At 39.4% G+C, this 24,320-nt stretch overlaps 3 protein-coding genes across 3 annotated transcripts in view; all 3 read right to left on the minus strand.

The window, feature by feature from the left end:
- The window catches only part of LOC110990759 (uncharacterized), a 58,398-nt gene extending 48,364 nt beyond the window's left edge, over positions 1–10,034 (minus strand). Inside the window, exons 1-12 of the mRNA XM_087131451.1 lie at positions 10,022–10,034; positions 8,605–8,856; positions 7,894–8,019; positions 7,320–7,409; positions 6,346–6,582; positions 5,876–5,983; positions 5,517–5,600; positions 4,663–4,884; positions 4,136–4,441; positions 2,405–2,674; positions 2,045–2,179; positions 9–164 (exon numbers count right to left, since the gene is read on the minus strand). Coding sequence (XP_086987577.1) covers positions 9–164; positions 2,045–2,179; positions 2,405–2,674; positions 4,136–4,441; positions 4,663–4,884; positions 5,517–5,600; positions 5,876–5,983; positions 6,346–6,582; positions 7,320–7,409; positions 7,894–8,019; positions 8,605–8,856; positions 10,022–10,034 — 1,999 coding nt within the window. The remainder of the gene's footprint in view (positions 1–8; positions 165–2,044; positions 2,180–2,404; positions 2,675–4,135; positions 4,442–4,662; positions 4,885–5,516; positions 5,601–5,875; positions 5,984–6,345; positions 6,583–7,319; positions 7,410–7,893; positions 8,020–8,604; positions 8,857–10,021) is intronic.
- A 2,980-nt stretch (positions 10,035–13,014) lies between these two features.
- LOC147795681 (fucolectin-4-like) lies at positions 13,015–15,908 on the minus strand. Its single transcript, XM_087131452.1, has 3 exons — positions 15,690–15,908; positions 13,626–13,745; positions 13,015–13,166 (listed from the first exon to the last, which is right to left on the minus strand). The coding sequence occupies exons 1-3, from the start codon at positions 15,751–15,753 to the stop codon at positions 13,015–13,017; spliced, it is 336 nt and encodes a 111-aa protein (XP_086987578.1). The 5' UTR covers positions 15,754–15,908.
- A 1,553-nt stretch (positions 15,909–17,461) lies between these two features.
- The window catches only part of LOC110990688 (uncharacterized), a 47,446-nt gene continuing 40,587 nt past the window's right edge, over positions 17,462–24,320 (minus strand). Inside the window, 1 exon segment of the mRNA XM_087130982.1 lies at positions 17,462–20,605. Coding sequence (XP_086987108.1) covers positions 20,540–20,605 — 66 coding nt within the window. The 3' untranslated portion in view covers positions 17,462–20,539.

Here is a 24,320-nt window from a genome sequence, read left to right on the forward strand (position 1 = left end):
AACGGTACCTTGCATGCAATCTAATCCCTGGTAACCTGCAGCACAGGAGCATCCATAGGGGTCTGGTAGACAGAACAAACGCCCTCGGCAAGCATCGTTGTGTGCATCAGTGCTACTGGAGCATCGCTGATCAGCAGTTTTACCAAATACATGACGACCGTGAGCTGAAAACAGCACCAACAATGTGGATTACAATTCCGGATTGACCATGTTTTAATGTGAATTAAGAATATTAGAAGCAGATATCCTTTTCTGTGTTCAGGACTCATTACTTGAATTGTGTGATGCTATTATGCTTGTCATTATATGTCACTCTTGTTAAATCCCAACTCAAATCAGCAGCGTGTTAAAAATGAAACAATAACCAGCACAGTTGGTAAATATGATCCCGTTCCAGAGCTACAAAATACAGCAGTTGATTTTCTTGGTTTTGTAATGAGGAAAGCCATATTTTCAAAGCCTGGGTAAGATTAAATACATCTGTTATGTAGAAAGAAGGCGGTCCTAAGTTGAAAGAAAGAGCCTCTAACTTGTTCTCTGACACCCTTGTTAAACGCGTTGGAAAAATATTAAACTTGTGAGTAATCACGGTAAAGCTTTGGTAATTCTCCCAAAGTTGTAATGAATCAATGGTTTTTACGAAGCGAGTCGAGTCAGTGTGACGTAGTAACTAGAGTCGAGTCCTTGTAATGTAGAAACTCTGGTCAAGTCTAGTCAGGAGACAAAAAGTTCAAGTGACTGGAGCCCGGTCTAGTCAAGTATTTAACTTAGTCAATTGGAGTCAGCAATACTTGAACATAATACAATGAAGAGTCAGTTTGTTTGGGTTTTTAAATTCACCTCTGGGTTTCTCCATCTCACACCACATCTTACTCTTGATTTTAACAACACATGACATGAACTTTACAAACCAGCACTGTAAGTCATTGCATACATTGTTTCGCAGAATTTACTTTCATTTTTGGGACTGGAGTGTTATTCAATTTCACTCAAGTCGGGTCCTCTGAAATCGAGTCTAGTGGAGGCATTTTCTCGCCGTGGCTCGAGTCGATTTACCTTTTCTGACGCAAGTCGAGTCAACAAATATTTTGACGCCAGCTCGACCCAACTAATTTAATTCAAGAAAACTCGGAGTCACGTCACTGATTTGTAGTTACTCGAGTCAAATAGAGTCATTTGGTAATATGAGCCAATAGAGTTACAGGTATTTGAACAAAGCATGATACGTGGAAACATATTTTTTTGCACTATACAATTAACCTCGAGGGTATGGTACTACATGTTGTCAAAGTTTTCCCGAAGAGACAATGTTCTCGTCGGGTTGCAAAACATTTTTAGCATTCTTTTAAATTCACCAATGCTACTCCTGGAAGGAGGGGATGGCACAAAGATACAAAACAACTATCGCTACAAGTTAATTAAAGTTGTTTATTTTGTAAGTAAACAAGACTGTCTGTTCGTGAAATGCTAAAATTCGGGTGACTTTTAGTCTCTTTCTCATGAAAACGGCGCACGCAATATATGATTAATTTGCCAAAGCACGTATCAGGTGCAACATAGTAACATTTGTATACATTTCTGGAGTAAAATTTTCTCTCTATGAAAATGACAAACACGTTTTGCACATGGAATTTATCTTTTTGCTGACGTCTTTTTGCTAATATCTATGGAAGAAGAATTGTCTTTTCTTGAAAACCAAGCGCTGTAAGCTTAGTTGATTTTCCAAAAAAGTAAAAGCATTAACTTGAAAAACAAAATCACGATTTGGGGTCAAATTACCTCTTCGTGAAAACTGTGACAATGTGATAAGACATTATGTTACTCTAGAAACACATAACATGAACATTATAAACAGACACTATTAGTCAATGCAAATTTTCTTTGCCAATAATTTTATTGTCCTTTTGGGGACTCATTAACCTACCTTCGAGTTGAACTTCGTGATGAAGGAATAGTGACTCGAGTCCTACTCGAGTCAGGTCCTTGACCCATCTCACTGTCCAACAGAAACAAGCGTCTTTACTTAGGACTCTCATTTATTTACCTTGCTCACAATTGTCTCCACTGAACCCTGGAGCACACACACAGGTACCAGACTTGTCATCACATACACCGCCGCTGTAGCATCGTCGACAGGTTTTCAGACACAAAGGTGGACCCCAAAGTCCAGAAGAACACCCTTGATAGCATTATTTAAGGAAGACGTTTAGCAAATTCATCAATCTGGCAAAGTGTCAACGTCCAAACTGTGACTTCTGCTTAGATGATAAAAATGCAGAAAATGAGTCACTGTGTACATCGTCAAAATAACCTGTCAAAACATTGACTAGTAGTTTTAAATTTTGGTGACATTCCGCTTAAATACAAAATTCCCCTCAGGGCAAGACCATATCTGGCGACGAACCTCTCACTATAAGCCTCATGTTACCATGGACACGCATAGCCTCATAACCTTCAGCAAAGCAGCTGTATATTCCTTCATCACTTTCAGTTATGCTGGACAGTGATACACTCAAACGGTCGTTCCAAGATTCCATGACTTCGCCTCCATTGTGCCGCCATCTGTAGTGGTTGTTTGGTGAGCTGACAATGTGCATTTGCAGCGTTACTGAATCTCCTATGCTTGCTGTCAGTGTGCGAGTAGCTGGACGTATGTGAACTCTACTGCTTGTACCTGACGGGGGCGAATAATAAATTAAATTTGTGTTAACTGAAATTGTGATACCAACAGAACAAAAAAAGGTCAGCATTCAAGGTTGTCGAACATTTTTAAAAGAATTCACAAAAAGACTCAAAAACCTGACGGATGTAAATTTTTTTAGAGGCTAGTTCATGTTAATATAGCTGTCCCAAATAATCCCAATGTTAAACAAAGGGGAGACGCTTTTTTTCCAGCATGTTTAGACCTCTGGGTCTACATTATATATTTACACAATTGCCCAATGACGACCAGGAAGACCCACATTTCATGAAACCAAGAAAATTGGGGAAAATTGTTCTATCAAGATCTCACTAGGTTGTTGATGGTTACTGGCACGTTACATATTATGTTTCGCTATATGCGTACTGCAGACGCGATACAAGTAGCAACGACGAATAACCATTTTAATGTGATCTTTTGAGGTCAAAATATCCAAGTGTTTTACATCATAGACGATCTGATTGCATCTTAGCAGAGACGGGATTCAAATTAAGTTGTGTAGCAAGCTGCAGTCACGTTTCTCAGCATTTACCCTATGGGTTGAAACAGTGCGCCCCATCAGTTTTCTGGTGGGAACAGCATAAAAATCTTCCCGATCGATCTGCGCTTGAACCACATCTATAAAGATCCCACAGCGATGCTATGGAATTCCATATCTGCCGTCGTACCTCGTCCGTCGTGCAGAATTTGATGAAAATAAGTCGGCACGTTTTTACAGTATGCAAATTAGAATTAGACTGTGGATGAGTTGGCCTGAACATTTTTGTTGAAAATGTTTTCCCCCCAAAAAACTTGGTTGAATTCGCAGAAAGGCGACATTTTCTTGTCAAGGGGTAGGGGTAGTCTAACATTATTGGCATTAATTATGGGACTAGTATTGCAGGTGGGATTTGCCTTATTAGGAAAAGATCTTTAGAAGTGAATGGAATCATCACATTGTCATTTGTTAAACCCCGGCTTTTGCATGTCCTATGCAACCTATTTGATGGTCGATGCACGACGGAGGACGCACGACGGCAGATATGGAATTCCATAGCGATGCTGATACGACAAGACTTCCTACGTGTTTGCTGTTCTTACTAGGTTGTTAAATTACTGTTACTTAAATTTGAAGCCACTTCGACCCTTTGCCATGAAGACCCTACGACGTTGCTATTAGTTCCTAATGAGTTTTTACTAGAATGTTAAAGATCTCACCGCGATGGGCCACGCTCTCCCGAATTTTTGATACATAGTAAGATTGTGTTTGAGTGTAATGGGGGTTGAAAGTAGGCAAATATAGGTTTGTTCGTTAGTCGCCTTTAATTCTTAAACATTCCATTTAAAATTTGCCAGAACGACTTACAGAGAATTTTGAAAAATTTTGATTAATTGTAAATCGTAAATAAAATGTAAATTAATAGAATGTGCAGCGTTAGGTTGTCTGAGTATTACCATCTTTTGGTAGAACAACGCTCTGTATCCTGGTGATTACGTCATTCTTGGTCACCTCTGCGTAGAACACACCCGTCCTGTCCAGACCTCCTTCCTCTGGCAATCGAAGCAATCTCACTGTACATCCCAACGATGAATCCACTATCTCGCCTGAACCTGATGGAAGTCCAGTTATGACTTGGCGACCGAATGAGACATTGGACGCAAAATCGTCTGGTTCTCTGTACACTGCGATGACTGAATCGTTATCTCCAGTTGGTCCAATGAGAGCAGGGTTGACAACCACAGTGAAATCCAGGGAGTTAACTGCAAAGGTAAAACAAACAAATCTTTGTACTTGCTGGGTGTTTCTGACAAACTGTATTGATTTAAAAATAAAACAAATGAAAATAATGGAACAATGAACTGATGTCCGTTTACAGAGCAACGCCTTAATTGACGACAATCAGGATTTTCGGTTATGGACAGCTGATAACCACTCCTTGGTTTACTAGCAGGTGAATAAAATTAATTAGTGTCAAGTTTACCTTTTCGGTTGAAATCACACGCAGCTACTGTCACCTCGCACAGTCCAAGGCTTGCCATTCCAGGTATATCGACGCTGACATAGCGGGCAAGTACAGGCGGATGACAGGTAAACTCCGTAAAGTCGTTGGGTGAAGGTTGGGGTTGACTGGTTTTACACTCCACATTACTCGTGTGATTATCACTCAGACCTGCACGTAGAGATGCACGCTGCAAAGTGGCCCCTGGATAATCGAGGTTATTTTGTAATTTAGATTAGTAATGACCTTTACATCTTAAAAACAGATTTACAGTGGGCCAATTTTATGACATAGTGGTGACATTGTCATGTACGACATACCGCATCTTGATGTTTATCAGTGAAAAGAATTGATTCAACTTTGTGCCTTATTTTTTTTCTTTATAAAACCAAGACAATTTAGCCATTCTCATTTGTGGAGAGGCTGTCACGTTTCTGGTCTAAAACGGTTGACAAAGCACAGGCTTGCAAGTGGCACATACTTAAACATAGTTAGAGCCTGAAAAACAAAATAAAAGTAAGACTGTGGAGCAATGTTGATAGACATTTCTGACTTTTAAAACGTGCTTTCACTTTCTGCCTCTCAAAAGTTCATGAATGAGGATAACATTTGGCCAGTCTCAAACGGAGCAGGAGGTTGAAAGCTGATATCTCCCTACCTTTTTCTTTTATGTTAATGGCAGATGCAAGAAATGTTATTGGTTCGAAATCACAATGAATGCAGCAAAGTAGTTCGCAGGATTGATCAATCAACATAAACTTGTTCAAGAAGAACTTTAAATGTTTGTACAATGCTGAATAATCTTTACACACATGGACTACACTACATAGTCTTACCATGTGCAGTAGGCCAAATTCGAATTGTCTCGACGCATTGACTCGTTTCGAGATCCAACTTCCACCATGGGTTCATTTCATTAACTGATAATTGTAGAAATGTGAAAATATTAAATGTCTGATAAAAACATAATATCTACTAAGTAAAGGGGTTATAATTTCTTGCTGATTGTCAGTTATCTACTATTTTACTGTAAAAAGCGAGCTTCTACAATACATACATGCAGTGTTTTACTTAGCTGAAGAGGCGTAACCATGAAAAATATAAAGAGAAGACAGATGTCAGGAAACTTTGGTTTTTCCTTTGGAAAGTTAATTTGAAAGGCTTCAAAGAGGACGCTCCGGCGGATCTGACTTACCCGTCTCGCTGCAATACGGCTCAGAAGGAAGATTGTCCAAGGCTAGGCTAGCAATGGAATTTCCTGATGTTGAGCTTTGGTAACTTCGCTTTTCAGTCAAATTAAGGGCTGCACGAAGAAGATTTGTGTTACAGTTACGCAATAATTAAGTCTTCCTGTTACACATGAACAGAGCTTGCTGAGCACCTGCACGGAACTGCATGGTTATCGTAGGGCAATATGTCGACACCATTTTGTTGTATCGATTGGTTTATTTTACGGAATTGGCTTTACATAAGCTGAATAAAAATGTTAATTCTATCAAAATCTTTTTATAGATACCAGCAGATGCTGCAAGTGCCTTATTCAGGAAAGCCAGGGCGGGTTATTTTGCGCGTATTTCTTTGCTGTTGTTTCATTAGGGAAGCCTTAGGGAATCTGACAAAAATAATATGTAAAACAATAACAGGATTCAATAAGTCAATGTTTACCTGCTGGATGGAGATCACAAGGCCATATTCTGACCTCACAAAGTATAAGAGCTGTCTGTCTTGGAATTTCAATTCTCACATACTGTGCGAGTCTGGGCGGATCGCAGGTGAATTCAATCCAATCATTGATCAAGGCTTGATACTGAGTCACGTTAGAACCACACTTCTCATCAACTCTGGGCGTGTTACTTAAGCTAGTGCGTACCTCAGCACCCATTAAATTCAGTCTAGTGCTGTCTGAAATTTAAGCAGACCACATGATTTAAATTGCAATTTATTGTTTCAGTGGCGTAAATTTGTGTCGGAAATCGGGGGATGGGGAAAGGTCGGGGTTAGATGAAAACTTGAAAAGTAGGGGGAGGGGGACTCAACATTGAGGTCAATATTCATGATGTTGATGTACATTTGTAATATGTAATGAAAATGATATATTTATAACTTTCTCGAAACTGTTTTTCTCTGTTTGAGTGATGTTGAATGCATTTTAATCGGTGGACGTCTGAAGAAATGTTGACAATCCATTTTCATTTTTGCTCAACAAAGAGGGGGGGGATTGAATAGCCGACCCCCTAACCTCAAAAAGTAGCATTTATGGGGATATAAACCTCCACCCCTGGGATTTACTTCCTTGTGTTGTTTTCATAAAAAATAAATTATTCATCTAAAATATCTGTATGTAACATTTCATTTATTGGCAAACAAACGAGTATGTGGTATCGGTGAAAAGCTTCCTGAATCATTGGCTTATCCCGGCTGAGTGTTAAGCGGGCCAAATTGGAATTTTTTCCAGGATTGATTGTCCTATCTTTTTCATTCGTAGACGAGCTCTCTCGTTCCGAACGTAGATTGGGATATTGTTTCAGCAGTTTGTGCTTTAAACTATCAACAAAAGAAATGAAATAGAAATAAAACTGTGTTCATCTGTATGTGTAAACCAAGTTTCTTGACTTATAAAATACTGCCTAGGAGCTTACCGTGAAGGTCATCGATATTTCTGATTGCAACTTTTCTAATGCAGTGAACAGCAGTCAGATGTATCATCCACCATGGACTCTCCTGTACATCTGAAAAAAAAAACAAAGAAAGCTAAGAATCAGCAACAAAGCTGTTCAAAGGCAAATTCAACATGCACGGCTGAAGAATAACTTTTCGAATGAATATGTTGTTTATGAAAGTAATGGCAAAGGTAAACGAAACTGACTCAGTAGGAAACTGTGGTGTTCGTGCATCTGTTAACTGTGTTTTCTACAATTGAACATTAACATCTGAATGAAATCGTCACCACGAATACACAATGGCTAAAAATCTTAGTTTAGTGTATCAACTGACCAACAGGTTACACAATGGGCCAAGACAAAGTTTTCCAACCACAGTGGTAAAGATGTTGACTAAATTAACCAACGGGTAGGTCCCTTCACGGTAAATGTGTCTAACATTCTTTTCAAAGTGTTTTTTTCAGGCATGGGAAAGAAGTTTAAAATGGCATGTGAATATCTGAAAAAAATTCCGTTCTAACATTTAAAGTGAGGTAAATAATAACAACTTTACTTGTTTGGCTACAGTGTGGGTTGACATACTGAAGGTGTCCATCCACAGCTCTGGAAGCAAGCCTCATGTCACCGCTGTCAGTAAAGGTTGAACTCTGACTGCTTGGGCGACCAGTTAGCAACAAAGCTTCAAGTGTCGTTGCATGGAAAAAAGTGCAAATAATAGTTACACATTCAAGAAGGAATGAGAGTGCTCTGGGAACTATTTTCGTGGTTGTCTGTGGTATCCCTGTACCAGAATACGTACTAAAATAAAGAAAAGTGCTCGGCCTACCCATGGTAATATAACGCTTCCACAAACCTAACTAGTAATGTACTTAACTAGTTCTGTTTCCCTTTTCCACCAAAACAGATAACTTGTGTCGTTAGCCAATATTTTCTAGTTGAGATGCCTATGGAGGGCATTGCCAGGCTGGACACCCTATGCATCCCCCCCGGGTGAGCGCAGACCAAAATGTCGACGAGCATCTTCATACACAGTTCACAATGCACGTACTGGCAGGTTACACCAAGTTTAATATTGCCCAAAACTGAGAGTTAAAACAATGCTGCCCCCGTGTTCGCTTCTGAACATTAGGGACAGAAAAACACTGATCAGAAGGGGGTATGTATAAAAAGAGCACTATTCAGCATGTCCTCCTGTGATCGTTGAAATTGCAGAAACCTATTATTTTCTATTTGCAACACTTACGGCTATTATCTCTGCCCATACCTTTTCGTGTGGCCTGCTTCGTTGTGGCCGTGGTGACTTCTTCCACCATGACTTCCGTCAACTGGACTATAGTCTGATAGCTGCTTCCTATGATATCCACGCTGACGTATCGCGCAGTGATGTACAGCTCAGGAGTGAACTCCAGAACCGCTCTGCTGATAGCTTGAATACGGTCAACTTGTCCTATCACCGAGTTGAGCAGGTGGTTGGAGTTCAGACCAGCGCGTACTACACCACCTCCTAACCGAGAAGCTAGAAAAAAGAAAAAGATATCAACAGTTGATCACAAGTAATACACAACACTGAAAGAAGAAAATGTAGGAGTCAAGACGGCGCCGGTATGATTCAGAAGGAATCCAAAAAGGCAAGTTATGTAAGTTCCGAACGGGTTCTCGGGGACGATGCCTGATTTGACCCAATTTCCATAGCCAGTATTGGTTATTCAGTCTCTCCCACTCTCGGGTGACATCTAACGTTATTTTTCATTTCAAGTTTAAATAAAGCATTGGAACACGTTTGTACATCACCAGTGAGAATAAAGCACATGCCAGGCATTTCAGTATAAGATCAGTTGTTTTTCATTAGGTCAGAATGAAAGACGCAAAAAGGAAACCATAATTGCATAAGAAGCGTTACATAGCTGAGTGACATGATATATATGGGTCATTCCATGAAGTTCGGGCACAGTTTGTGACGGCGTCCTTTGTTATCACTGGTGTAACAATTAAGGGACACCGTCACAAACTGTGCCCGAACTTCGTGAAATGACCCATATATAGCTGTCGGCAAGATTCGAGCACCACTCTGTATCGTTTAAAATGGTCGTTACAAAACACGAATCTGTGGAATTGATCGTAATTGCACCAATGCTGTTTGGTCTTCAATAATGACGCCATAAATGCCGGTGGGGAAATGTGCCGTTTGTTAACTTTATTGTGTGCAAGTGTGGAAAATAATATTTGTCGGACGAGTCTACCACGGTTTGTCCAACTTTCGAGTCGTTTGATATTATCGAGCAACAAATCAACTAAATATAGTTCCTAGGGACGGGGTAGTAGTTTGCCAGTGGTTTTGTCCTTAAAAGTGATTTTTTTCGTGAGGTTACGGCCCAAAAGCAGTTCTTTAACATGCCCCGCGACAAAAGGGGACAAAATTCAGTCTGTTTTGGTGCATTTGGTTTCCGTTGGACCCCTATGCCCCCTACCCCCATCCTATCACCCTCCGGGACACGCCACCGCTAATGTCTTCAATATTCTTTGCTATGTGCCTTTAGCTCTCGAAAAAAAGGAAATTGTAAAACAATATACAGATTCAAACTTCTCTCTTTAAAAGTATGTGATGTTCTGTTCGGTATACCCATGGAGGAAGGACACAGAAGGAGTTTGAACTGCCCAAACTATAACATCTGACCAGTTACCTCTTTCTGGCATGCCCGGTATGTCCACAGCCAGAGCGCAGCGAATACGTGCTACGCACCACCTGTTTCACAACCATAAGCCCCATTTGTACCCCATGATGATCGCCACAATTTTTCGTTGGTAATCTGCATCCTTTAAACGTCGTGTACTGCAGTGTAGACAGTTGAATATTCATACCATCGTTGCTGCTCGGTATGATCTGACAGACACCACCAAACTTAATGCTAGAGCAGTTGCTTTTATTAGGTGTGTACCCGAAGTGTTCACGTGCAGTTATTGCCGTTATCGAAAGCTTTCTTCCGAACACATTTTGGAAATAAATAACCGAGTTGTTTATAAGATTTTGTGTGTTATACACACAAGGTATTTTATGAGATCCCATAATCACCCCTCGTGATGAAACTGCGCATTTGTTTTTAGTGAACTTAACTGTCCTGTGATGGTCAACATGTTGTTGGACAGTATCTGCCAAATTCGTACAAAGATTTAAAAACTGATGCTTTGGAGTGAAAAAAAAATTACAGGCATTGCATGGACAAGTGAATTAAAATCTTTAAAAAAATCACAGCAAAAGTAACTCTTATGTTACTTTTTCCAGTGCACTACGATAAGTTGCAGCTAGTTACAACGAAAACACCACAAATACTACTACGATATTACTGGCCCAACTTGTCCGGCTAAGCTGCAGGCAGCAATCAAGCATTTTTGGAATGTTTAATATTGTTCATCTGACCGGGCGGCGATGATCATCAAGCACTAAGTTGTGCCAGAGTTGTAACTAATTCTGTGTCCTTCCTCTATGGTATATGTAAGGGTTGCTTGGTATAGCAAAGCCAGAGCATTTCTTCAAGAAATGCGTGGTCAGCCTACCAACAATAAAACCTGTTTCTCCCACTTGTCCCTGGATCCCGCCTTTCTGAGATCCCTGGAAATAAAATACCTATAGACTGACAACAACAGACCTTAAATGGTGACTTATCTTAATGTCGTGCAACAACAAACAACCGCAGAACATTGCAATAAACTGTTATTTGTTGTAATTTTATTCATAATGTAAAATCAGAAACTTGCATTAAGCTACGGGGATAAAGTTTTCATTCGTGATCTCGTTTCTTAGTCCTGGATTATCATTCATATTTCTTTTTTTTTCATTTACACATACTTTTTGTATTCATAAATACTGACGATTCTACCGAAAATGATATGCTGTGATATTTGCAATGTTGGGTTCAACAATGCGGGAACTTGAGATTCCAGTCGATTGCCGTAATTATTATCGTATAATAAATAAGCAATCCTTCACCGCATCAGAGTAGGAGTGCAGAAGTTTATAAAGTGTCATGCTACGGTCATCACCGCTCTCAGTAGCTTGGGACATTTGTATACGTGTGGCAAAGAAAAGTACTGTCATGCAATATAAAAAAAAATCGTGAAAAACCTGAAACTATAGTAGATTAAGGGTTACATAATGAAGATGAGTTGCGTGACAGGTTCTTGACCAATTGCATTGGGTAAATTATTTTGACTTAAACAACATTTAAATTATATCTAGTGTGTTATTATAAATAGTGATGGGTCAGTACAGGAATGGGCAAAGTTACGAAGTTAGCATACTGCGTGAGAAAAACGGTAAATTGACGTTGATGGCTGAATCGATCAATTTTACGGATGGACATGGAATGGTCCCTTCTAAAGGGACATGTTTGACACAATTGGAGAAAGGAGGTTTTTGGGGAACTGCAGGGATTTCTGTAGCCGCCCCAAAATGAACACTTTGGAAAATGTGACTTTTTATCCACCTTCCTTTGATCACCTTTCCAATTGATTTGTAAAACAATGCTTTTGCGGTTTGAAAAGTCACAAAGAACACAGAAACAGTTTCCTGTTCCCTGAGAAGTATGACTGTTTTTACGTGCACTACACTTTTTCTCCTGCAAACAAAAGGAAAGACATTGTTAAATGTGTCAATCTTGTTCCAGCACTCACAGGATTCTGCTGACACGTTCGTCTCTAAAGCAAGACAGAAATTACAAAACTGTCTCAAGAAGAGCAAAAGTACTTCGAAGCATAAATTCTAGCGGTCAAATTGAAAACTATAACTTGTGAAATATAATGCAAAGTCAGTCATACAAGTCATTTAAATGATTATCCAATCGAAGTAATATTTTTGGCTGATGTGACCATCACCATTGAATTTAAAAGGTGTGAAAACCCAAGCTAGTGAAGCATCCTTTATAGGAGTTGCCAATTTTATTTTTGCGCACTTTGCAATGGCCTGCTACTTCACGCAGTTTTTGCTATATTTTGCATGCCTAGAATGCTGAAATAGATGTTTGATTAATAAAGACCAAAACAAAACAAAAAAAAGAAGAATAAATTGGGGTTTGCACTTGAAATACCTCTTGGCACTCTGCCAATGTATCTAATAATAATAATTAAATAACTAAAAAAGTAATGACATGCAAAGGAAGCAAATATGAATTTAACTACTTGAAAGTTTTTGCTTTCGCGATATCGTCTTCTCGTTGGATCTTTTAGCAGAGTATAGGTCTGTCTACAAAGGGAATGTGGTATGAAAGGCGCTCTTTTTTCAAATTAACTAGGGCGGTTTTCTCAAAGGAACTAGAGCTGTTTTCTCTACTCTCCGTATCAGCATTTATGCGCAGGGATTAATCGGCAACGTCTAGCATTATATATGTTTTGAAGAAAACTGTTCAAACTTGCGTAGCAGTTTGCGAGTTCGCTGTAGAAAATTTGAAGGCGGAACTGTTGCAGATGATGTTAATGGGTAGACAGCTTTCTGTTGGAACTGTTCATTCATCAGCAACAGTGCGTCTACATTAAAATGCTTCTTTCCAGTTGTGGAGGCCCAGTAGCCATCACGTCGCTGACATTGGTAAATGTAAGCTTTGCTTTTACGAAGTACAAACGCCACATATCCGTTCCGTCTTATAGTGTATATAATATAAAAACCTGCACTCGTCTGAAATAGTCAGGCCCACCTATCCAACAAGATATGCAATGAAACTCCCAAGTACTTGCCATGATGTTTTGCATTAACAAGTGTGATTTTCCTCAAGCAGTAGACACTACCAAAGTCCACTTTCCACCAAGGGTTGGTGTACTGCGCTGGTGTGTCGTAACCTGTTTGAACGAGCAGGAGTAAGCATGCACAGAGGTCAGTCTTCCCTCAGCAGTTCATTGGAATCATTATATTCAGGGTCCTCAGTTGTTCGAGTGTATAAAATTGTTCATACAGACAGAATCAGTCAGATGAGTAAATACAGTTAGCGGCTTAAATTCAACGATGCATTAGAGTTATTTTCATTCTTCACGACAGAATCGTATTATCAAAGGCAATATTTATTTACGTGCGGAATGGAAATCAGTTTGGATTGTGTCAGAATTTCAAAAGCGCTTCACATATTCAGCATATAAATCCTGACTACGCTTTTAGACAAATTCTATATTAAAAAACTAATTGGTAATTGCCTTACTCCAGTGTGCTATACGAATATTCTTATCATTTTCATTTTCTGTCAGATTAAACTGGGATGATCTTGACCTCCAATTGACTTGTGTAGAGGGTGGTGAAATACTTACCAGTGTGTGAGAATGTACCGAGGTCTCGGTCAACAGCAAACCGTGCGTAGAGGGGGTCGTCTTCATTGACAGAAATCTGCGTCGTTGTAACTGCACTGCCTCGCAAATCAAGAGATAGTCCTGCGTGTTGTAATACATATAACATTACATGGTCCTAACGACTCCTTTTTTCACAACACAGTGTGTAGGCAAATTTCTTTCATACGAGAAATAATAGAACTATAGAATAAATTTAAAAGAAATTGCATTTTTCCCACAAATGAGTGATCAGTTAGGACACTGTTTATCATAAAGGCCTAGTTTGTTTTCTATTGAAATTGTGAAAACACTTTCTTTTAGAAAGCAATTCTTACAAAACACAATTTGGTTTATTGCTATGTGCTTGCACAACTATGAAAAACTATAAAAAAAATTGTTTTGGTGTTTGCTTGTTTTTTTTTTGTCCCATTTAGTTACTGAGATCACAATATTATAGAAAACCCTCACATCGTTCAGCAACGGTAGGGTTGTGCTAAGTTATTGTACAGATTATCAGGCCCATGTGGTTTATTTTACAAGCGGGAAAACCGAAAATCGCCTCACTCTTACTTTGGACATCACAGTAAGCATTAATCTTGGGCATGGGTTTACATGGTACAGGTTCTCTAGGCCACTTCACTTCAAATCTCTTTCATTTGAAGTCGTTTTAAATAGCATGCTTAAATTAAAGCCACACTCGAATGCCAAATATGTAAATTGATTTCAATTTCCGCGCAGTTCTTTCTTAAATCAGTCAGTACAAATTGAAATGGTTCTCTTGCTTATCAAAATTCATGGGATGCCTTCGGAAGGGGCGGGTCAAGGTGTCAGTTTGATCAACCAGCATGTTCTGACATTGTCTTTTTGGCAAAACATGACTCCTGGTTGGCATTTACATTTATCACCGGGAAACATTTTTATTGTAAAGATTAAAGCTTTTTCGTTGTCACTGCATGCCACATGGGTCATTCACTATCAGACCAACACCTCCTTAGACCTTGGGTCTTGGCTTAGAGAATATGACGTTGAGATTTGTGCCCCCTTACGTTTTCAATACTGCCACTCATGGCTTTTGCCACCGCGTGCCAATTATGCCTTTGCCCACTTAAATTAAAATTTATAAGTCAAAGGGTCCATTGCCCACATAGGCTGTCGTAAACAGAAACAAACAGATTTTTGTGTTACTCGTTGTGGTTTCACAGCTTAAAATTTAACCATAATTCCGAATCCCAACAAATACATGTGCTCTTGTTGAGAGATCAAAGTTACATTTCCACTGATGCTTTTCCATGTTAAACTCTGAAGTTGACATGAATTCATGCACTGAATCCAACAGCTGATTTCAATCGAAACTGAAACTGCATGAACTGAAGAAAATCCTGTCAACCCAGATTATGTTTATGCAAACATATGTGCAATCAGGCTTACAAAGTATTAGGAACTTGAGGGGCTCACAGAGGGGGATTTGCTGTTTAAAATGTCCATAACATGAAAAAATTACCAACCAGCTGAAAACAAATAACTGAAACATTGTCACCTTCCCCCAAATTTTAAAGGTTGATTCATTTCAGTGATTTGAAAAATCATGTGAGTTAAATACCGATTGAATGGATGATTTCCATCAACAAGATCCAACTCTGCCAATCCTGCCATGATGGTCAATAGGTGTGTCTAACAACAGTCATAATCAAGACTCTTTTAACTTTCACATTACAAAGTTAATGTTTCGGAGAGGCTGTTTTTGGCAAATTCGATAACACGAAGCAGGCATGATATGGCATATAGCAGTTGACCGTACCCTACCTGGGGATTGGACCAGCACTGAAAACAATAGCTAAGTACAATAAGTACTCCTGCTCTAATGAATGTCATATCGGATCACACAACGGAACAGTTTATAAAAACAGACAGGCCACGTCTTTACTATGAGCAAAAAAAATGCAGCAAAAACCCTGAACAAGGAACCGAAAGAAAAATTATTCACGCCATCTTTTGCTTAAACTTCCTGGTGCTATTCCATCATTAATAATTCGTAAATTACCTTACCATTATGTAGAATGAAGACGACAAATAGGACCCCGAACAGTCCCAGATGATCCCTAGGCAACATGGCTACTTCCTACTAATGCTGTTAAATCAGTTTCGATGATATTATTCTGTAAAACATGAACAAAATATGTTGCAGCATTTGATAGCTGTGTATACCTATGCAAGGGTTGATATACATGCAACGGCTAATGTTTGTTGCTGGCCTTCGGCGACCTTGCCTTCCGTCAGTAAACTGAATGAGGAACCGGAAATGACACGAACAACGGGCTTACATCATGTGGCAATACTTAGACCCGGAAAACCCGAGGATTTTACAGACATTTTGGACAATGCTTCCTTGTGTGGAAAAATTAGACATAGGCCTACACGTAGAATCAGTCCTTTGTCACATGCACATCTTGTGAGCAAATGTCAGACTTGACTTTAGAATTTTCATTAACCATCACAAACTGTTCCTCTAAGTTTGTTACCTTTATAGCTGTAAATTGCTTAACATATTTTGTTGTCGTTTTCATTTCAACTCTTACCTAAAGACTACCATAAAATAATCCCGTAACTTTTGGAGTTGCATTTGCCATTCATGTGTTGACGTTTTGGAGGCAAGATGCCAAATTTTAGCAATGTTGCTAAGCGAACCCCAGTGTCTCTCCACTAAGACTAAAAACCAAGAAATAATTAAAACGAACAAGAGACCAAACACAGTATCTGATAAAGACAAAAATTAATTATCCGAACAAGGAAATGAACTAAATATTCATAATTATTACACTTCTTCATCGGTCAATAGTAACGGGCTCAGGTTGAAGACTCATAAGTTTACTAGATTATCCCGCACGTTGGAAAGTGACACAAGGTATTACACGGCAGGGAAAAAAATACAATATTAATAATCCGCAGTTCTTGTAGTACAATATAAATAATGATGATCACGGCACGAGATGAATCCCCTCGACCACAAGAATGTTAGATGGAAGTCCCCGGGCTTGTTATGTTTCTTGGTAGGTCTTTACCCACTGACCATTTCCTCTTATAAACTTTTAATTAAGCCATAAATTGTTTTACGTCTAGAAGCAAGGCTTGAATCACAATACTAAAATGTGCAGTGATAGTTGGTCTTCTCCGTTCAACTTAGATAGGCTACTACATAAAAAAACCTGAACCGATTTTTCCGCGCTAAACTTCCAAAATAATTTTTCCAATTAAACATACACGGCATAAAATTTTCAAATTTACCCATTGGATTCGTCCGGGCCTATCCTAGGGTCTGATGTTCCGGGAAGTTTGCGGTGCGGGTAGAAGCTAAAGGGCTTTAATTGTATAATAATATAGTGGGTATTTATACTATACATAACGCATATATCCATAGGTCCATCCCATCCGCTGACGAATACCCAGGCTGGCGGGACACACTCACCCCAGCTCCCAAGCATTACAATCTTTCGTAAAGCAAGTTGTTGTTATACGTTTATTTCCTTAAAAATAACAAACTCTCATTTATTTTAACTTTAATTTTATAATTGTTTTATTTTGCTTTTACCAAAAGACGGCCGTAAAGCTTAATTTTGTAAAAATTCATCTGCGTACGAGACCGCTGAAATGCACAGTTTTTCGTGTATTTTACATTTTCAGAAGTGATGGGTCAGTCTTGGCTAGAAATTTGTTTATTAGGTCAGGCAATTTTTCCGTTTCTGTAAACTGATATGCTAACAAATAGTTTACAAAATGCCTCTTTGCTAGTTAGAAGTTACAACGGTTGAAGAAACATTCAGTCCTATCACGCAGATATTTAATCATATTATTGGTCATTTAAACAATAACAATGCTAAATTTACGTTCGCTCTAAGCATGTCATATAAAAAGTGGGAAAGTAGAACATAACCCATCATTAAAGTACGTAACATATTGACGTGTTGGAAACCACATCAACAATCCACCGTACATCGTCACCGTACAAGTTAGAACAGTAGTATTGAAATAATGAGCCGACAAGTCTCCCCGTACTTACACGATGTCGATGCCTACAGAAAAATGGTTGTTTCAACAAAGATATATCGACATTGCTCCATAAATTAAAGTCAGGAATTTAAAGTTTCCTACAACTTGGAAAAAGTACTGTCTTTAAACAAATAAATTGTGCTTTCAGACTTGAATCAATGACTCCTGGATTGAGAAACTTGATTTGGTAACATCAGAAATTCTAGATTGGTCTAGAAGAGGGCACTACACTTTCTTCCAAGCATTGGCAATTTCATTTCCCAACAAGCTGTCATTTTGTACAACTTCCGTCAAACAGTCAACTGCCAATAGTTTTCAACAATCGACAGAAATTGGTGTCAAATTATAATTCAGTTTTCCTTGCACACACCGTCAACTTCAGCAATATTTTCCAACCTTGTAAACCAACATTTGTAGCTTTTTTTTACACTCACTGCATGGACTGCAAGATCCAATTGATCAAGCAGTATAAGACTGAAATAACCCATCCATCGCAGGATATAAAGTTACATTTTATCTCTTAGGAAATGACCTTCTACTTATCGAGGTGTGCTCCATATGTGTGTTGATTCGTTTTTTGTCGAGTACGATAGAAAAATCTGAGTACATCAACCTGTCCCTCCTGTTCCATGTTATATATCATGGAGTACGAGGCGATGCATGTCCTCGTGCGACCAATTCGTAATTGTGACATAACTTCAGTTTAATGCCCACCCACTGCACGGTAACAGTTACATGTAATCATGAAACGGGCCGTTCAAGTGCCACTCAAGTGTTCGCCTATTTGTAAATTGTAACTAGTTAGGCACACGCGTGTATCAAGAAGTCATTACACGTCGAGTGAAACACAAATTAACGCTTAATATATAGATATTAAGGACTATTTTGTTGGTCTTGAAATATAATGTAAATATTGTACGTGAACAGAATTCAAGTTACCCCTCATCACCTTTCAAGAACTTAATTGCTAGTAATATCATATGGGTTCGCATGGACTGTTAAAAATACGCCATTCATAAAAATTCATTGCATCAAATAAACATTCTACCTTTCAGAGTTTTCATATTTAAATTCCCTTAAAACTTGAAAAACCAGGTGGGATAATTTCAAAACATAAGCCAAAATACACATTAAGAGAACCATGATTACAATAGATCATTTAACTGCATTTGTGAATAATGAATACAAAAGTGATAACATACAATTTACGCAATTTTACTCAATACTAATTATTCTAGGTAATATGAAGTCTTTTCAGATACATGGATTCCAGAAAATGATCATCTATGTCGGAAATTAGCCAATACTCCAAGGCGTTACCTCTTCTTTCTGAATATACGTAAAAACATTTTGACAAAGACTGCCGAGTAGAATCACTGAATTACGTAAAGGGTTGTGTGCCAACAAAACAGATGCCAATTTAATACAAGCGTATAAAAGAAGGTCTCCAACAAACTAAAAAATGTGTTTTAAAGCCGTATTTTGAGTCCAGAGAAAACATAAGTAAAACTAATAACCAGCTAAGCCGGCAAGACTCGCTACTTGATATGCGTTTACTTCAAACTTTCCTCACATTAAGAGACGTCTACGGTAATTACAAATGACACTACTGACTTGAACAAAAAAAATCATACTAACCGCGTGGAAGCTGCGTAGAAGTTATGGCTTTAAATTAAATGGCATTCTAAAGGTTCCAACACGAATCCCATCATCCCAATCTATAACCTAGTCTTCCAACCATCACCCCAATCTATTCCCTAATACTCCTCACACCTGTTGTCCCATCCATCTCCTGACCCACCCTTATCCATCAACTTAATCCATCTCCCACTCTAAATCCGAAACTCACCCAATCCATCTCCTAATCCTGCAATCCATCCACCCAATCCATCTCCTCCACTACACCCTCCCATAATCCCATCCATCTTTCTGGCCTCATCCCCCTTCATCCCATCCATCTCCTCCTCTGCCCAGAACCCATCATCTTAATCTATCAACTACTCTTCCTTCTTCCCGGGGTCCAATTCATCTCCTAGTCCTCCTCCCCCCTTCACCCTATCCATCTCCTTCTCTGCCTCCACCCATCATCCTAATCTATCAACTACTTCTCCTCCTTCCCGGGCTCCAATCTATCTTCTAGTCATCCTCCCCCTTCATCCCACCCGTCACCCCCTCTGCCTCCACCTATTACCTTAATCTATCAACTACTCCTCCTCCTCCTTCCCAGGGTCCCATCCATCTCCTAGTCCTACCCCCCCTTCCCATCCACCCCTCCTCTGCCTAGCACCCATCATCCTAATCTATCAACTACCCCTCTATTTCTCCTCCTTCCTAGGGTCCTGTCCACCCCCTTGCCCTCCTCCACCCATCGTCCCATCCATCCCCCACACCACCCCATCCCATCTATCTCCTAATACGCCTCCGCACATCATCCCACCTATCTCCGTCGCACCCCGCCTATCATCCTATTCTGTCTCCTGTCTCCTGCACATATATTGACACAGACCTGCAAGTGGGTATTAAATAGAGCAGGCTAAAGTTTTGACTGGTATATTTATTTTTACAACACAACAATAGCATTATGTATTAATAATTCCGAGTTCAATTTATTCATTAGTATGATTGACAGACTGACAAAAATAGGTATTTCACAGGCCCGTATTTGCTTTGCAGCTGGCCAAACACAACCCCTTTTCACTTATACGGTCAGAGGAAACAGACCGAGTCCCTCAACAACAAATGCTATAGTATGCTTAGGTATCATCTTACCAGCAGGGCCCACCCCTCAAATTACTTCCTGACCAGTTATACACAGGTTATTTCTTCCTTTTTCAGAAGTCCCTCGATGTGTTCTAGTTCAGTGCGTCATCAGCATTGGAGGCCGCCAACAAAGCGTCAAAGATGAATCGATATTGCGCCTAAACACAAATAACCACGAAGACTTATGCAAGAGGCAAAAACTTGAAAGAATTATATTTATGTAGGGGACCGTACCTGGCCATCTAAGCTTAGCCTTTTATTTCTATATATATGTCTTGATCTGACGAATAAATTGACATTACATGTCTCAGTAGTAGAGAAGAGCCGATTCTGGAGCACACGCCCTTTTCACCGTTTTCAGCAAAAACTCCTGGGTAGTACATCGACTCAAAAAATCGGGGGAATACCCTAAAAATCTAGAATTCCAGATTTTAACAATTTTCCCTGGGTACCTCATCAACCCCAAAATCTGGCTCTAAAAATACCGGGTAAATATACACCTTCTGAGCCAAAATCTCTTTCACCCACCCGCGCCGGGGATTTCCACTTCACTGACCTTGAACTTTTAACCCCGGCTGGCTAAACAACTCGTGACTAGCGCCGGGGATTTCCACTTCACTGACCTTGAACTTTTGATCCCGGCTGACTAAACAACTCATGACTGGTACTGACTTACACAAACAAAAAAAGGGATTTCCCCTTGCTACAAGTCGAGACTTGCCCGACCTGAACTCGTTACCTCTACTTAAAGCATGGCTCTGTTCAAAGCAAAACACGCTATGTTTACAACCGCCTTAAATAAATGGTCTATATATAAAAATAACAATATATAAAAAAAACATGCCAAGTCAAGTCGATATAAAAAATGATAAAAATTTTAGAAACCTATATAAAAATAGAGAGATGAGTAACCAGCAACACAGACCTCTACTAACGAATTTCAAACGATTTAAGAAGGCGTTTTTAGAAGATTTTGTCAAGCGGTATAACATCCCATTACCGACACCTAAAAATAAACATCATACACGATTTGAACTAATAAACGCTATCAAAGAGGATCAAAAACAATTTAGATATCTCTCGCGTCAGTCGTATCGGCAGCTGTTGAAAACGGTACAAAAATATAATATTCCTTATGCAAGCAAAGACAGATATGTCAAACAGGACTTTATTGATGCGATTAAAGCTTATACACAACCTAAAGAACTCGAGGAAGTAGACATTAAACGTATAAGGCGTTTTAAAGATAATTTTCGTAATTGGGAGTTGATTCCTCGCTTCTATGAAGATGACCTAATACATTTTTTTGATTTTTACAAGCAGTTGATAGAGAAAACAGCGTTGGCCGAACTCAAAGAAATCGGAAGTTACAAATTACAAACACATCTTAAAGTGCAGTTTAGATTGGAAAAAATTGATGGAACGATTGACTATGGCACCTTTCCCTTTCAGAGTGATCAAGACGTAGTAGCAAATAAAGCCGACGTTAAAAATGCACTCGCTAAGCAACGCGAAGAACAAATCGAACAGGTGGAGGCCCATACACAAAAAGGCTCGGGGTGGATCTTTGACAAAGTTGTCGCTTTTTATGTCAACGTGGTTAAATATAATCCAGTCGGTTCTTCTTACATTCCGTTGCCTAAGGAACTGTTAGACAAAAAAGCAATCATAAATGTCCAAAATAAAGATCAAGAATGCATCCGATGGGCGTTGAGAGCAGCTTTGAAGCTGTATTCAGACGGAGTCAAAAGTCAGCTAGAAACAAATCCAAAATATAAAATAAATAAGGAGCGACCTTCGACTTACCGGTCAGAAGCAGACAGTCTAAATTTTACAAACATAAGCTTTCCAACACCGATTTCACAAATTCCACGTATCGAATCGCAAAATAACTTGGCGATCAATGTGTTTGGTTACACCAAAAAAGACGGTATTTACATTCTGCACAAAAGCAAGCGTCCAGAAGAAGGAGCGAGTGAAGCGAGCGGACTACGAGCGCAGCGAGAACCGATCAATTTACTTTATTTTACCCGAGATGAAGAGAATCACTACTGTTGGATAAAAACTTTTCTCGGTTGACGGGTGATATCGATCATCACGAGCATAAGAAACACTGGTGTTTCAAGTGCATGTCGCATTTCCAAACGGAAGAAAAGTTAGCCAGCCACAAAAAAGATTGCCAAGGCTTAAACGTTCCTACATGTAAAGTTGAAATGCCAGCCGAGGGTGAAAATATACTCAAGTTTAAAAATTACAAAAATAAGCAAGACGCGCCTTTTGTCATTTACGCCGATTTTGAGTCTGTTTTAGAAAAATTACCGCCAGCAGACACAAACACTCTCAAAACAAAAGACTTACAGAGGCCAAGACGCGGCTGTTGATTTTGTAGGGTCACTTTCTCAGGAAACAGAGAATATCAACGAAACGTTTAAAAACAAAGCGAAGTTGATCTGGTCACCCGAGTTACAAAAACTTTACGAACAATGTAATAGATGCTGGATATGCGAAAAGTTGATAGATCGAGCAAAAGCGGATGAATCTCACTGTCAATGTGATATTCCAAAACCACCAGAGACAAAAGCTGACAAAATCGAGTTTTGTCGTATAGTTAAAGTTAAAGTTGAAGGCAAAGATAAAGAGTTCAGAGAATGGAAATGTTTAGATTGCAAAAAGCCCATCAATAATTTTAGAAAAGTTCGCGATCATTGTCACGTGACGGGGAAGTACCGAGGCCCAGCGCATGCTAGTTGTAATCTCAAGTTAAGAATAGTGCCCGATCAAACACCTATTCCGGTGATCTTACACAACTTGGAGAAATACGACGCACATTTAATCATGCAAGGCGCTCACGAATTTTACGGAAAATCAATCAAGTTGATCGCTAAAAATACTGAAAATTACATTTCGTTTTCTTTTGGCCAACTCAGATTTTTAGACTCCTTTCATTTTATGGCGGCTTCGCTAGATCGGTTGGTTAAAAATTGTTCACCAGATGATTTTAAATTACTTTGTGAAAGGTTTCCAAATAACCCAAATTTACTCTTGAAAAAGGGAATTTACCCCTATGAGTATATAGACTCCTTTGATCGGTTCCAAGAGAGACAACTCCCACCAGTAGACGCTTTCTATAGTTCTCTGAAGCAGGGAGGGATAACCCAGCAAGAATATGCTCGTGCGGAGAAAGTATGGGAAGCCTTTGGCTGTCAAAACCTAGGCGACTACCACGACCTATACGTGGAAACGGACGCGCTATTGCTCGCGGGTGTATTTGAGAACTTCAGGAAGGTATGCAAGAAGAACTATGGCCTTGACCCAGCCAACTACTATACGGCGCCAGGCCTGTCGTGGGACGCCCTCTTAAAGCATTCGGGTATACAACTGGAACTACTGACAGACATCGACAAGCACTTGTTCTTTGAAAGGGCCAAAAGAGGTGGTATCTCGAGTGTGGGTGCAAAGCGATATGCAAAGGCCAATAATCCAGAACTACCTGATTACGACCCCAATAAGCCGGAGTCACAGATCATGTACCTAGACGCAAATAATTTATATGGTTGGGCTATGTCTCAGTTTTTGCCGGTCGGGAAATTTAAGTGGGTCAAAGACTTAGGCAAATTTACGAAAGAAAATATCACTAGGATATCACCCAAGTCGGACGTAGGCTATATATTTGAAGTCACTTTAGAGTATCCCAAACACCTACACGACGCCCAAAATGATTTTCCACTAGCGCCTGAAAATATGGCTGTACCAAAGGGGTGGTTTTCGGTCTATCAACAGAATTTAATTGGTCAAGGTGAGCCGCCAACCTCGGTAGACAAACTCGTATGCACTCTCAGCACTAAAGAAAAATATGTGGTTCACTATCGGACA

This window comes from Acanthaster planci, linkage group LG21, assembly GCF_054643075.1.
Source record: "Acanthaster planci isolate LZ-2023a linkage group LG21, COTS_SCS, whole genome shotgun sequence".
In the NCBI taxonomy this organism is placed as follows: Eukaryota; Metazoa; Echinodermata; class Asteroidea; order Valvatida; family Acanthasteridae; genus Acanthaster; species Acanthaster planci.